Source organism: Diospyros lotus, chromosome 14 (assembly GCF_014633365.1).
Source record: "Diospyros lotus cultivar Yz01 chromosome 14, ASM1463336v1, whole genome shotgun sequence".
In the NCBI taxonomy this organism is placed as follows: Eukaryota; Viridiplantae; Streptophyta; class Magnoliopsida; order Ericales; family Ebenaceae; genus Diospyros; species Diospyros lotus.
Genome location: NC_068351.1, coordinates 30,549,811 through 30,565,050, shown reverse-complemented (window position 1 = coordinate 30,565,050; position 15,240 = coordinate 30,549,811). Strand labels below are relative to the sequence as shown.

Sequence of the window (15,240 nt, the reverse complement as noted above, 5' to 3'; positions counted from 1 at the left end):
TTAACTAGTTACATGCCATCAATTACAATCAATATATTTAATTAGGTTTTTTGCTAAATAAAAAGGAGAGATAGACCAACTAACATAATAATCTCTTTAATCGTAATTATAAGAATTCTCTCTCACTAAAGAATGTTCTATTTGAGCCATGACTACAACTTGTGAAAGCGATCATCTCTCAACTTCCAACTAATTAAGTAGTGCTTACAAAATGATCATCTCTGAAGTCTAGTAATTTGAAAATGCTCATGCACTATAAATACCTTTTTTTTTTTTTTTTTTTATGAACCTAGATGCTATAGTAGCCACTTTTAAATATTAATATTGTTTTGGTATTTCTCAATTCTCACATGTGTAGTTCTACACAATATCCCCCACTCATTGAGCTAATAAATCCTCTTTTCACCTTCCACAGCACCCATCTCTTTTCAGATTTGTTTACAGAGAAAAGGTTGCAAAATCAAGCAAATAACAGCTAGTAAGCATTGGATGAATGGTATAAATATAGGGACAAAACCTACGGAGTAGCAAAATATATTGAGTTGCAACATTCCAAACATTAATATTCCTTATTTTAGTGAAGATGTAATTTCCTTTAACCAATTCTTATTGAAATACAAAAGGCATTGATAATTAAGAGAGTGCTTAAGCTTGCACTGAAAAATCACAACTTACTCGAGATACTGCACCCACATGCTGGTCACCACCCTCATGATCATGTGGATCAAACTTAATTTGCGATATCACCTGTTGAGAGTACATTTAATTTGCATCATTAATTGATCCGATAAGTACGAGGATCACAAGTAGAACTACTACTTCCAAACTGATCGGAAGAAGGCCTTGTGAGCTCTCCTCCTTGTTCTTCATGTTGGGATGCCAAAGATGGAACCGAAAGGCCATAGTTCACAGCACTAGCCTGATCAGGAAGAACTTGTTGAGTGTGGAGATAAGCTTCTTGATGAGATGGCAATGGCTGATCATTAGGAGCAACCGAATAGAGATGTTGAGGATTGATTCGCAAGTCTTGCCGAGCTGTAGTGATCAGGCATCCATGCTCGGTCCTCCATTGAACCCTTTCGGGAAAATTGAGCTTGGCTTTGTTCCCTTTGAATCTGAGAGCAGCCTCGTCATAAGCCAGAGCTGCATCCTCGGCCGTCTTGAAAGTGCCAAGCCAGACTCGGGCTGCCTTGTTCGGATCTCGAATCTCGGCCGCGAATTTGCCCCATGGTCGCCGCCTAACCCCTCTATACTGTCTTCTCTCCTGGTAATTCCCTTCACATAAATTAGGTCACACTTGAAGTTAAAAAAATGGCAGTTCTTCATGAACATACAAGATCCATATATAATTAGGGTTCTTCACACATACACAAAAAAAAAAAAAATATATGCATATTAATTATTATTTTAGCATACTGAATATACATACACACATAAAGTTCTGTAGAGTAATGGTTGCTGGATCTCTTGGATGACAACATATACATACACACATAAAATTCTGGGAGCTGAAACCATGAATGCGCTTAGCTGATTTTAGGGCTTGGATCAGTACTTACAGGTGGCTTCAGAGCCAGTAAAACTCATCCCTGAATCTAAAATGTTTAGAAATTAAGGAAGAATACTGCTGGTTCAGAATTAATATATTGTAGATGGCATGTTAATTAATTATGTGATGGATGTGATGTTAATCATCAGTTACATACCTTGATCTGGACTGTGCTGAAACTGGTTGGCTTGATCCATAGCTTGAGATTGGGAATCAGAGGGTAAGGGGCTTTCACGAAGCGGGCTTCCAAGGACTTGAGCTAGAGCTGAGACCATGGTCCTTGTGTCGTGTTGGGAGCGAGCTGAGTAGACAGGGAAGATGCGTTCTTCCTCTTTCTTCTCCGATTCATCTTCGTCATCGACGAATCGACGCCGCCTCTTCCCGTGCCTCGGATCCACCTTAATTACGAGCTTCTGCAACTTCTGGGATCGATCGAGTTTGGAAGCCACCAGATACGTACTCCTGGAATGTGGAGTTTCTTTGTGAGATTAACGATCACTTCAATGATATATATCCGGTGGTCCAGATAGACAAAGACTGATAATGAGTTGATTGGCGAAGACCAAGAAGAAGAAGAAGAAGGAGAAAGAGTAAAATTAAAGCAAAGGAAATGGGACCATTAGGGTTTCGATCGCGCGCTATATACTGGACTTGAACAGTCCACGTAAAATATTTATGACTGATTTGGGTCCAGTGCATATACATACATACATACATACATACATACATATATATGACTGATTTTACGAAAGGGCAATGAGTAATCGTGGATAAATAATTAGTGTCAAACAAAGTTTTAAACTCTATACTCAAATAGAATTTTTCTTTTACAAATAAATGGGTGATAATAATCTATATAATTTTTTCGCTACGTTAATGTAATTTGTTGATGTCTGTATTTTAAATACAAAAACACATGATAGTAGTTTGATAATTGCAAAGATTATATTAACATAGTCTCCAATGTCTGTATTTGTAACACCTTAAAATATTTAGAAGTTTAAAGAAATAAATCCGAGTTTAATTTGAGGAAAAAATTATTTGGCCAAATGAATGGTCAAATGGGTTAGACGCATAAATATAAATACATATATATGTATAATGGGATAATGCTCCTCCGCCTGGACTCCTAATCTTTAGGGGAAAGTGTTAGACCAAACGGTGTCGTTTTAAACAAAATCCCATATTCCACTCCGAAGCCCATTCTTTCCTCACGACTTCTTCCCTTATTTTCCCTCTTCACTCTCTCTAGCCCACTCCTCGCTCACAACTTCTTCGCTATTCTTCAATCTCTTTTGCACACTCCTTCACAGTTTCCCCCCTCCAATTACAAGAAAAATCATATTTAGCGACGGAATTATTCCGTCACTAATTAATGACGGAATTTTCATCATCAATTTTTTAAAATATTTTTTTAATTTAGTGACAGAAATCTCGTCATTAAATTTTAATTTTTTATTTAAATTTGTTTCATTTTTTAGTGACAGGGTTGACTCCATCGCAAAATTTTAATTTTTTTATTTAATTTTTTTTATTTTTTAACGACGGGGATGACCCTGTCGCTAAACTTTAATTTTTTTATTTATTTATTTTTAATTTTTTAGCGACAGGGTATTTTTATTTTTTTATTTTTTCATGAATTTAAATTTATTTATTTATTTATTTTTTATTTTTTAAAGACGGGGATGATCTCGTCGCTAAATTTTAATTTTTTTTATTTAATTATCTTTTTATTTTTTAGCGACGGGGATGACCCCGTTGCTAAATTATAATTTTTTTATTTAATTTTTTTTTAATTTCTAGAGATGGGAAATATCCTGTCGCTAAATTTAAATTTTTTATTTAATTTTTTTATATTTTAGCGGAGAAAAATACTATGTCGCTAAATTTAAATTTTTTATTTATTTATTTTTATTTTTTAGTGATGGGGTTGACCCCGTTGCTAAATTTTAATTTTTTATTTATTTATTTTTATTTTTTAGCTACGGGATCACTCCCATTGCTAAAAAATAAAAAAAATAAAAATTTAGCAACGAGGTTATCACGTTGCCAAAAAATAAAAAAAAATTAAAATTTAGTGACGGAGTCAACCTCGTCGCTAAAAAATAAAAAAAATTAAATAAAAAACTAAAATTTAGCGACGGGGCCAACCTCGTTGCTAAAAATAAAAAAATTAAATAAAAAAAATCAAATTTAGCGATGGGTCAACCCGTCGCTAAAAAATTAAAAAAAAATAAATGAAAAATTTAAATTTAGCAATGGGGTATTTCCCGTGGCTAAAAATTAAAAAAAATTAAATAAAAATATTTTAATTTAGTGACGGGCTCAACCCATAGCTAAAATATAAAAAAAAATTAAATAAAAAATTAAAATTTAGCGACGAGTCAACACCATCGCTAAAAATAAAATAATAATAATAATTAAAATCTAGCGACGGGGTTAACCCCGTCGCTAAAACTTTAAAAAGGGTTAAATAAAGAATTAAAATTTAGCAACGGGTCAACCCGTCACTAAAAATAAAAAAATTAAATAAAACATTTAAAATTTTACATTTAAACATATCACAATAATTTTTACTAACATTAATATTAGAAAAAATAAACTAATAATTTTTTAAATATATTAAAATTAAAATCAAAATAAAACATAATTTTTCACTGCTCATATAATAATTAATAAAGTTTTATTTAAATTAATAGCGAAATAAAATTAAAATTAATATTCATTTCCTTTTACTAATATTAAATATTAAAATTAATATCATTAAATAAGTTTGAGAAATTTTGGTATATAAATATAATTCTGAAATATTTGAAAGAGAATAGTATAAATATATTTTATATACATCAATGAACAAGGAGACTTCCAAACCGGCTGGCTCGTGCGCAAAACTTGGTCATGACAGGTTCGGGGTTCGAATCTTATTGAGAGCATGAGATAATTGCTGAGACTATTATCCCAGCGCTGCCACATGGCGCACATGAGGGGTGGCTGAGGCCTGGCGCGCGTTGAATTTTGAATTTTGGGGTTGAATTTAGTGACGGGGTTGACCCCGTTATTAAAAAATAAAAAATAATTAAATAAAAAATTTTAATTTAGCCTCGTCGCTAAAATATAAAAAATAATTAAATAAAAAAATTAAAATTTAGTGACGAAGTTAATCCCGTCGCTAATTCCATCGTTGATTAACGACGGGTACAACTCCTCTCGTTGATTCCGTTGCTAAATTTTAGCGACGCATTTTTTAACGACGGAAAGGTACCTGTCACTAAATCCATTGCTAAACTTCGCCCTTTTTTGTAGTGTTCAAAGTCAACTTCTCCCTTCTTCTTCCTTCACAACCCCATTTCTCGAAACCAAATTCTCCCCTCACTACTCCACAGTGAAGCTGCCTAGTCCATTGTCACCATCGCTTCCATTGCTCCACACTTCTCCCTGTATCGTCGCTGCCTAGACCGTGTTGTTTATGTGCTTGAGAATGGTATAAAAATGATTTCCCAATTTAATTTTTGTCAGTAAAATTTCACTAAACTAATGGTTTAAGTATTAAATTACTTTTATGAAGTAGTTATGTAGTTTGAGTTTAACGTTTTCAATTGAAAATTACCCCTTTCCCATTTTAAATTTTTCTAGTTAAAATTTCAAAAAAATTTGTTCTGTAAATTTTGAGAATGGCATAAAAATGGATTCTGATTGTGCAAAATCCAGAATCCCAACTCCAATTGTCAACATCAGCATCACCAGTCCTAATTCCTCCACTTCCACCCAACTACTATTCCTAATTGTGGTGGAGAACAAATGCAAAATTAAAACTAAATGCTGACCTAGTTGAATTCGACCTTGTCTTTTTGACATGCATAACCGAAACAAGAGAGAGAGAGAGAGTTGCTGGGATTGTGTGTTTGAATTTGGGTTAGGGAGTTTTTTTATTGTGCAGAATTCTTTGGTTCTTAGGGTTGTTGTTTGCAGATTTTGATTTGTTGAGTAGAGAGATTGAGTTTGTTATGTAGAGAGTAGAGAGAGTTGTGTTGATTTGCTATGCAGAGAAAGCTGAAAGAGTTGTGTTCGAAAAGACCCTTCTAGTTGGATTAGTTAATTGCACTTGGTTCTTTGCCCCCCATGCATGATAGCCATCATTCAAACAACCACACAAAAGTAGCTTCTTTCTCATATGATAAAAGGGCACATCCAAACATTGTTGATTGTCCATGATGGTTCATACTAGTTGTTGATAATCCACATTACCTACTGGCTTGCTGATACACGGTAGTTAACAGATATTCCTAAAAACAAGAACAATACAAGAAAAAAAGAGAAAATAAATAAAAGGAACAAACACACCTTTTACGCACACACGCAGAACATAAAGATTTACGTGTTCGGATTCATAAAGAACCCTACTCATAGTAGGGGTTATCTCCATAGTTAGTCCACTAGAAAGCTTGAATCCAAGATTTACATTTAGAACTCACAAGATCCTCACAACACCCCTCTAAGAAAAACAGAGTACAATGCTCATACAACTCGAGCAATCCTAGCACTCAAACTTTTCTATTTCTCATAGCCCAATGATTCACAAAGAGAGTTAATCAGATGCTTTGATCGTGCGCCATACAATGCTCTGATCACACACACACACAATATGTATATACAGGGAAAATAAAAACATGTGTTAGCTTTTAGTTTGCAAACTATATATAAGAAGAAAAGTGTTGTTAGGGTTGCAAACCCTCACAACCACAATAAGCCTATCTGTCAATAGCCTAATTCCTAGCAGTTGACAAACTCAAATTTATTTTGAGTCACAACTTAACAAATTCCACCTTGATTCAAAATGGTGGTCTTGGATCTGATTGGGGCATTGCATAACCACTTCTAACTATGTTGGAAGTACATTGAGTAAGGACAATGCGCTTGCTCAAACTTAGCCACTGGTATTGATTTGGTTAGCATATCGGCGATTAATATCAGTTGGGATTTTCTCAACCTTAACTTGATCCTTAGGTATGATATCTCTAACAAAGTGCAAACAAACATCTATGTGCTTAGTTCTTTCATGAAATGCACTGTTCTTAGAAAAGTGAATTGCCCTTTGAGAGTCACAAAACACTTTTGATACTTGATCAGCGATACCCAATTCAAGAGTAATTCCTTGCAACCAAATTGCTTTCTTAATTACCTTAGCACTACAAAAAAATTGGCATTTAGTGGCGATTTTTAACTGTTACTAAGTAATTTAGCGACGGTTTTCAAAATCGCAGCAGATACAGCCGTCGTGCAGCATTTAGCGGTGGTTTTTAGCAACCGCTGGTATAACCGTCGCTAAGTGATATTTTTAGCGGCGGTTTTAAAATCTCTGCTAAAATTAATTGAATTTAATATTAAATTATTTAATTTAATATTAAATTTAATTAGAAAAAATAATTTAATGGCGATTTTGGTAATTTTTTGAGGTAGTTTTGAAACTGCTACTGTTTCCCGCACGTGGACAAAAATAGCCCACGCATGCAAGGCTTGCCACTACGCGCTCGCATGGGCCATTGCCCCGCTGCGCCTGTTGGAATTTATTTCAAGAAATGCCTTTCCCAAGTTTCGATCCCATGACCTGTCATACGTGCGTGTGCGCGCGAAGCCACCTGATCTGCAAAGTCACCTTATAATATATTCGCGCATATTAATTATAAAGTAATCGAACCACTATTTTTTAGAATTCTCTTTGCAGCCACAAACTCAAGTTTTTGAAATTACACTTGACCCCAAATTAAATAAAATAAAAAATAATTTTATTTTTTTATTGAATTGAATTAAATTAAATTAACTAATTGAACTCTCAAAACACCTAAAAAAGAGTTAACATATTAAATTAATTAATTAAACATAAAATGTTTTAAACTAATTAATTAAATTAAATGAATTAATTGACATAAATAAATTAATTTATTAAAAAATAAAAAAATTTAGATTATTTTGTAAAATTTAATTTAATTTAATTTTTAAATTATTATTTTTTTTTGAAATTTAATTTTTTATTTTTTTATTGCTGAATTTTGCGACGATTAATTAAAATCGCTATGAAATTTATTTTTAAATTTTTTTATTAATGAATTTTGCAGCGATTTTGACAAAATCGCTACTAAATTTAATTTTTTTATGAATAAATTTGGCGACGGTTTTGACAAAACCATAACTAAATTTAATTTTTTATTACTGAATTTTGCTATAGTTGATTAAAATCGCCATAAAATTTATTTTTGAATTTTTTTATTAATGAATTTGACGGTGATTTTAACAATACTGCCGCTAAATTTAATTTTTTATTTTTTTAATCCAGAATTTTGTGATGGTTGTTTAAAATTGGCGCTAAATTTAATTTTATAATTTTAAATTAATTAATTTTGGTGCTATTTTTCAGAACCGCCGTAAAATATTGGATAAACCATCGCAAAATACCATGTTTTGAGACGATTTTAAAAATTGTGGCAAAAAATCCATTTTTTTGTAGTGTGGTTAGAGCTATATACTTTGCTTCAGTTGTGGACAAAGCCATAATGTGCTGGAAATTTGACTTTCAGGTTACTAGGTTTCCACCTATAGTGAAGGCATAGGCTATTACTGATCTCCTTTTATCGAGATCTGCTGCAAAATCTGAATCACAAAAGTGTTTATGCAGCTTGTGTCTCTAGGGTTTGAACTATAAACCAAACCTCTGTTTACTAATCCTTGGAGGTACCTTAGGGTCCATTTAACAACACTCTAATGTTGTTTAGATGGCTTGCTCATAAACCTACTAACCAAACTTACACCATATGCAATGTCTAGCCTAGTTCCTATCATGGCATATATAAGGCTGCTTACAACAATTAAGTAGGAAACCTTCTTCATGTATGCTTCCTTATCTTTAGGTAAATCTCCCTTAATAGCATTTAGCTTAAAATGGGAAGGAATATGTGTTGCAACAGGCTTACAATTTGACATATCAAATAACCCTACAACCTTTCTAAGATACCCAGATTGGGACAAGGTTAAAATGCCCATTTTTCTATCTCTGTAGATGTCAATTCCTAGAATTCTCTTAGCTTCACCCAAATGCTTCATTTCAAATTCTGATTTTAAGGCTTTAGTCAACTTATCATGCTATAAGCATATCTACATAAAGCATCAAATATATGTACATGTTTTTTTTGAAGTTGTTTAAAATACACACAATGGTCAAAATTGCATCTTATATAATTGTTCTCAAATCTTTTGTACCATTGTCTAGGAGATTGTTTAAGGTCATATAATGACCTTTGCAATAAGGATACCTTCTGCTCATTGCCTTTTTCAACAAATCTTGTGGGTTGCTCCATATAAATCCTTTCTTCAAGATTGCATGGAGAAAAACTATTTTGACATCTAGCTGTTCTAACTCAAGGTCATAGAAGGCTACCATAGCTAACACTAATCTAATTGAAATGTGTTCAACCATAGGGGGAAAAATATCATGGTAGTCTATGCCCTCTATTTGGGAATGGCCTTTAGTAACAACTCTTGCTTTAAAACCTTATTGGTTCTACACCTGGATACCCACTTTCCTCTTATAAATCCATCTGCGACCAATAACATTTTGTTCAGTAGGCTTTTTAACAAAGGTCCAGGTCTTATTTTTTTAAAGAGAGTCCATCTCATCCTCCATTGCCTTAATCCAATGTATCTTATCTTTATTGCTACAAGCTTTATCAAAGCTAGATGGCTCATCTAATTCAATGGAGTCTCCTACGTTTAAGGCATAAGCGATAACATCAGCATAGGCATACCTAGGTGGGGGTTTAATTTCTCTCTTAACCCTATCTCATGATAGGACATAATCTCTTAAATCCCAATATCATAAGAGATTTGAGTGGCTGAGGTAGAGGGAAAATCTAAATCAGTATCAGGAATATCAATATGAGAATCAGGGTCAGGCTCATTAAGCATAGATGGGGAGCTACCATGATTTAAATTACCATTTCTAGGATAATTTTGGCAGTTTGTATCTTCCTAATTTCCTCGTTGAATAAGGTTGGGATTATTTGTTTCCACCTCAAACTGAAAATTATCAGTTTGTTTAGGTTTGACTGATTTTATCAGATTAGGAAAACAAAATTCTAGTTCATTAAATACCACATCTCTACTGATGATCACCTTTTTTTCCTCAATCAGCTAAAGTTTATATCCCTTAACCCCTTTTGGGTACCCTAAAAAAAAAGCCTTCTTGGCTCTTGGGTCTAATTTCTCTTCTCTTTTATGGACATACCCGATGCAACCAAAAGGCTTTAAATGATCTAACCTAGGTGGTTTTCTTGTCCATAGGTTTTATGGAGTTTTAAATTGGATAGATGAGGCAAGAAATCTATTTATTAGGTAACAAGCAGTTGCCATTGCTTTAGCCCAAAATCTTTTGGACAACCCTGATTCGTTCAACATGCACCTTACATTATCTAAAATAGTCCTATTCATCCTCTTAGCAACACTATTTTGCTGAGGAGTCTCACTACAAGTCCTATGTCTTGCTATACCAATTTGCTTGCAATAGTTTGAAAATTCATTGTTGCAAAATTTTAGGTTATTTTCAGTTCTTAAAATTTTAATTCTCTTTCCTATTTGATATTCTAAGGTTTTCCACTCCTTAAATTTTTCAAAGACTTCACTTTTATGTTTAAGGAAATATATCCAAACCTTTCTAGAAAAATCATCAACAAAGGAAAGAAAGTATTGAGCACTAGAAAGGGAGAAGGGAACTTGGGGGGAACCCCATAAATCCGAATAGACATATTCTAGAACGTCCTTGGACTTCTGGGTTGTAGAGACAAACTGTAGCCTATGGGATTTATCCATAACACAGGTTTCAGACAACTCTAAACTGCTGATCCTTTTAGGATACAAAATACCCTGCTTGCTTAACTCTTGCAGCCCTTTCAAACTTATGTGCCCAAGTCTTTTATGCCATATTTCAGTTTCATCATTAACTGAGGATGAGGCTGCTACATCACTTGATATAGCTTCTCCTTGCAGGATGTATAATCCTTGCTTCATGAGGCCTATTAGGACCATCATAGACCCCTTCAAAACCTTTAATTTTCCATTTTCAGATTTATAGGTACTTCCACTCAAGTCTAGCATACCTAAAGAAATCAAATTTCTCCTTAAATCAGGCACCAACCTTATATTCTCTAAAATTTTGTAAGTACCATCCCACATTTTAAATTTAATAGACCCTATGCCAACTATGTTACAAGATTGGTCATTACCAATTAGGACTTTTCCTTCCTTAATTTGCTTAAAATTCTATAGCCAATCTCTTCTAGGTGTTATGTGGAAAGTACATCTAGAGTCTAAAACCCACTCATCTCTAGAACTTAGTTCTGAGATGGTTAATCCCTCTGCACTATCATACCCATAAGAAATGTTAGCTATTTCTAGATTATTTGAATGGTTATCATGGCCTCTTTTCCTTGAGGGGCAGTTCTTTCTAACATGCCCCTATTTTTTGTCATATATAGAGATTCCAATTTAAGCCATACCTTGGTTGTGGTATCTTCATCATTTACCTACCAGAGAATGTCGTCGGCAAGGTTGAGAATGATCAGGTTGTAGGTAATCTCCATGGTGTCTTGCTTTTCATCAGGGGCCATGGTTGCAGGTAAGTCTTTTTCTCCACCCACTGCCTTAACACATCTCTATTGAACAAGAATGGCCCTCATCTTTTTCCGCCACATATTAAAATTGCCACGACCATTAAAATTTTCTATTTCCATCTTCTTTGATCCCATGTTCTTCTCTGTTCTTTGATCTAGGGTTAGAGACTTCCCGAATAACACTTGATTCTTAAAATCTTGAAAGTGGATCTGATACCAGATGTTGATAATCCACACTGCCTGTCAACTTAATGATACACTGTGGTCAACTGATATCCCCAAGAACAAGAATGATACAAGAAGAAAAGAGAAAAGAAATAAAAGGAACAAACACACATTTTACGCACACACGCAGAACACGAAGATTTACGTGTTCAGATTCGTAAAGAACCCTACTCACGGTAGGGGTTATCCCCCTAGTCAGTCCACTAGAAATCTTAAATCAAAGGTTTACAATCAACACTCACAAGATCGTCATAGCATCCCTATAAGAAAAATAGAGTACAATGCTCATACAACCCAAGCAATCCCAACACTCAAACCTTTGTATTTCTCACAACCCAATGATTCACACAGAAAATTAATCGGATGCTTTGATCGCGCGCCTTACAATTAATGCTCTAATTGCACACATATATGTAGGGAAGTAAAAACAGGCATTATTTTTTAGGTTGGAAACTATATATAAGAAGAGAAGGGCCATTAGGGTTGCAAATCCTCACGGCCAAAATAAGCTTATCTATCGACAACCTAATTCCTGGTAGTTGATAGACTCAAACTTATTTTGAGTCACATCCTAACACCAGTGAATGGTGAAAATGGATGAAAGAATTGATTGTTACAGTATGTCATATCAAAAAGCACATCACCCAAATGCTTATACATTTCCTTTGCTATCCCATCCGTCCAGAACATACTCCGATAAGAACCATCTTTGTCAAGCTCTATACTGTGGTAGAAATTTTCAATTAATGTTGCATGATTGACATTCTTGATTAATGTTGCTCTCCTTTTTTTTTTTTTTTTTTTCCCAAGTGTTGTTGGCATTGTTGAAGGGTGATATTAGAGTCATCACTGCCTGTGACATTTAGAAGTCGTGCAATTTTTGAATGTCCACAACCTGCTACCTTGTACTGATCTATTAACTCCATTGTCTCTAGTAGCAGCTACTTTTTATTATGAAAGCACAATTTTCTAACTTTATGTGGAGAGCTAAACAACTCGTGGTTATGCTCAATAGTGAAGCTTTTGATGATCCAAATTCCATCGTTGAAATGCAAAGTCATTCGAGCCTTTTAACCCTATTAGGTCTGAATGATCACATGATGGTTTGAATTTAGGGTTGATCTCTTTGATGATTCTGTTCAAATGCTAAATTCCATTTTTCTGGTGTATTCATTATAAAATCCACGAGCATCTTCCTTTGAAGTAAATTACATCCCTATATAAGGCACTAAAATACAATTATCACCTTCACCTGACATTTCTTCATTTTTTCTACCATCCATCGAATCACAAGGGATCATGGTACTAATAATCTCTAATCTTTCAAGCTCACCTCCTTCTACATGTAATCAATTGTTGTTGTCAATGTCAGTTATTGAATGTTGGAGATCAATATCTGGAGAGATTATTTGAGAAATTGGAGAAGTCATCTACACACAACAAAAGAACAACGGTTAGATTTGCAATGTGGCTGATTCTATCAGACTGAGACCGCAAAATTACTTTCCAGTAGAGGCTTCTTAACCAAAACCATTAATGTATTAAAATTTTTCAAAAAATAATTAAACTAAATTTTTATATCATTCTCAACATGATTGTGGATGGCTAGCACAACTTCTTCTTCACGACACAGAGGGCTAGCTGGCTTCTTTTTCACTACAACTGGAGCTAGGTGCTTGGGCAAAAATAAAGACGAAGTAGAGGATGAGAACAAAGGGTTGTTCAGCTTATTTTTCACGGCGATAGCGGTGCTTGGGCAAAAATGAAAATGAAGTAGAGAATGAGAATAGAGGGATAGAATTCGAGGTAGGCAACGGGGGTTGAGGGAAGAAGAAGGTTGGGATTTTGGGCAGCGTTGATCCGTAGGGAAATGGAGGATGGCGTAGCTTTGGAGGGAAAATGGGTTTTGGTGGAAAAAAAAGAATGGACTGGGTTTTTGTTCAAAATGGCGTCATTCGGTTTAGCACTTCCACCTAAAGATTATGAGTCTAGACAGAGAAGCATTATTCTCTATGTAAAAATATAATTGTGTATATATATGTGTTATATAATTATATATGCAAGTAATAAGAAGCCAAGAGGCTGGCCCAATTGTTAGCCCACCAAGCACTTATGCCCCTTAAATTATCATGAGGTCATTTTCCATTAAAGGGACCCCATCGCCCCCATAAGGAACAAAGACCAAGTTACTCATTATGGAGTTGCCTTAAGCACCCCTCTTACACTAAGGGGCTACCTTGGGTAGTCCTTTTAATTCACTGGGAATGTCTTGGAAACCATCCCCCATTCACCCCCTTCTTCTTTCCCTCTCTCACTTGTGTGTATAGGTATATTTCATAAAAAAAAGTCACATGTCTATAGGTATATTTCACAAGAAAGATTCTAAAAACAAAAAAATAATAGAAATCTCTCGTATTAATTGGCTACTTTATTGGAAAAATTAGGAATCCTATAAATTTGAGGGATGGTCTTCTACGTACTTGAAGGAGTTGAAGCAAGTGTAAGAGATGAGAGAAAACGGGGAAGGAAGGAGGAGAGAAAACTAGTGAAAGGAATAAGTTTTGTATCAAGGTGACTAAGGAAAGGTTGGGAAGTTAGGGGAAGCAAGCAAGACCTTCTCCAAAAAGACCCCAAGGTGAGTTTGCTCCACCCACAAACTCTTACTTCATAGGTTTTTCATGTTGCACGAGAAATTGATTTTGAAAATGTACATGTGTTTGGCTTTTCATTTGCGTCCATAATCATGTATGGCCATGCTATTTTTCTATGCTTCACTTAGGCCTGAGTGATGTAGGTGGTCAAAGACCTTTCAAGAGGCTTTTAGGACACCAATTGACAAAACTTTTGAAATGAGACCGACATAGTCACAAGGGACACCAGGAAATTGAACCTTGCATTTTCTTTCATGTGCACCTTTTATATCAATGTTTTATTTTTGAGGGGCTCCTCCTTTAGAAGGTTCATCTTCTAACTTGAGTTCATCCCCTAAAATATTCGAATGGTCTAATCTAGGAAAGTAGTTCGATAGGAAAATAAGTTCTTGAACTATAGGTTTCGGAAATGTTTACTATATATTTGTGGTATGTTGTGTTTTGTAGATGTTATACGTGTTTTTATGTGATACACTAGAAGCACATATAGGTTTTTTTTTTTTGATATTAAATGTATTAAACATTGAAAATAAATGTTAGCTTAAGAGGGGAGGCAAATTAAGCTCACCCAAAATTTTTAAATATAAAACAATATATAAATGATATGGAATAGAGTGAAGAAAAAAATGCATAAGAATTTTAGAGTGGTTCAGCTCCAACTGCCTATGTCCACTACCTTGACTTTCCGTCAAGGATTTGAACATGTACTACGAGTTGAGAACTATCCTCTATTACACATTAGCTTTTACTTCGCTCAACTATAACCATAGATGATGTTTTCTAGGACTCAAGCACTAACCCTTACAGCAAATGATTGGAGAATAATAATGGTTTGAAGGCTAAACTCACAATACAATCACTGCTCTCAAAGACATAAATGAAAATATAATGCAACTAAGAACACTTTAGGACAACATAAAGAAAAGAGTGAGGACGATAAAGACAATTGCTCTGTGTATTCTTTTCTTACAAGGAATTTTATGAACTGGTAAGCTCTTTTCTTCTATATTCACTTGGGCTCTATTCTCTCTTTTCTTGTCCACTTCTATCTTTTGAGCTCCACATATTATATATATATGGATAGATAGATATAACTTGCCTTGAGTTTCAAGTGTAGACAATCAGTACTTAGACTTTTCTCTACAACTGTCAAAACAGA

At 34.3% G+C, this 15,240-nt stretch overlaps 1 protein-coding gene across 2 annotated transcripts; it reads right to left on the bottom strand.

The window, feature by feature from the left end:
* Positions 1–535: 535 nt before the first annotated feature.
* Positions 536–2,173, bottom strand: LOC127790525 (ethylene-responsive transcription factor ERF114-like). Of its 2 annotated transcripts, XM_052320075.1 has the most exons (3): positions 1,707–2,173; positions 1,560–1,595; positions 536–1,275 (listed from the first exon to the last, which is right to left on the bottom strand). In XM_052320075.1, the coding sequence occupies exons 1-3, from the start codon at positions 1,822–1,824 to the stop codon at positions 776–778; spliced, it is 654 nt and encodes a 217-aa protein (XP_052176035.1). In that variant the 5' UTR covers positions 1,825–2,173; the 3' UTR covers positions 536–775. The 2 variants fall into 2 exon arrangements, with proteins under 2 accessions (XP_052176035.1, XP_052176036.1); XM_052320076.1 differs by lacking the exon at positions 1,560–1,595.
* Positions 2,174–15,240: the final 13,067 nt, after the last annotated feature.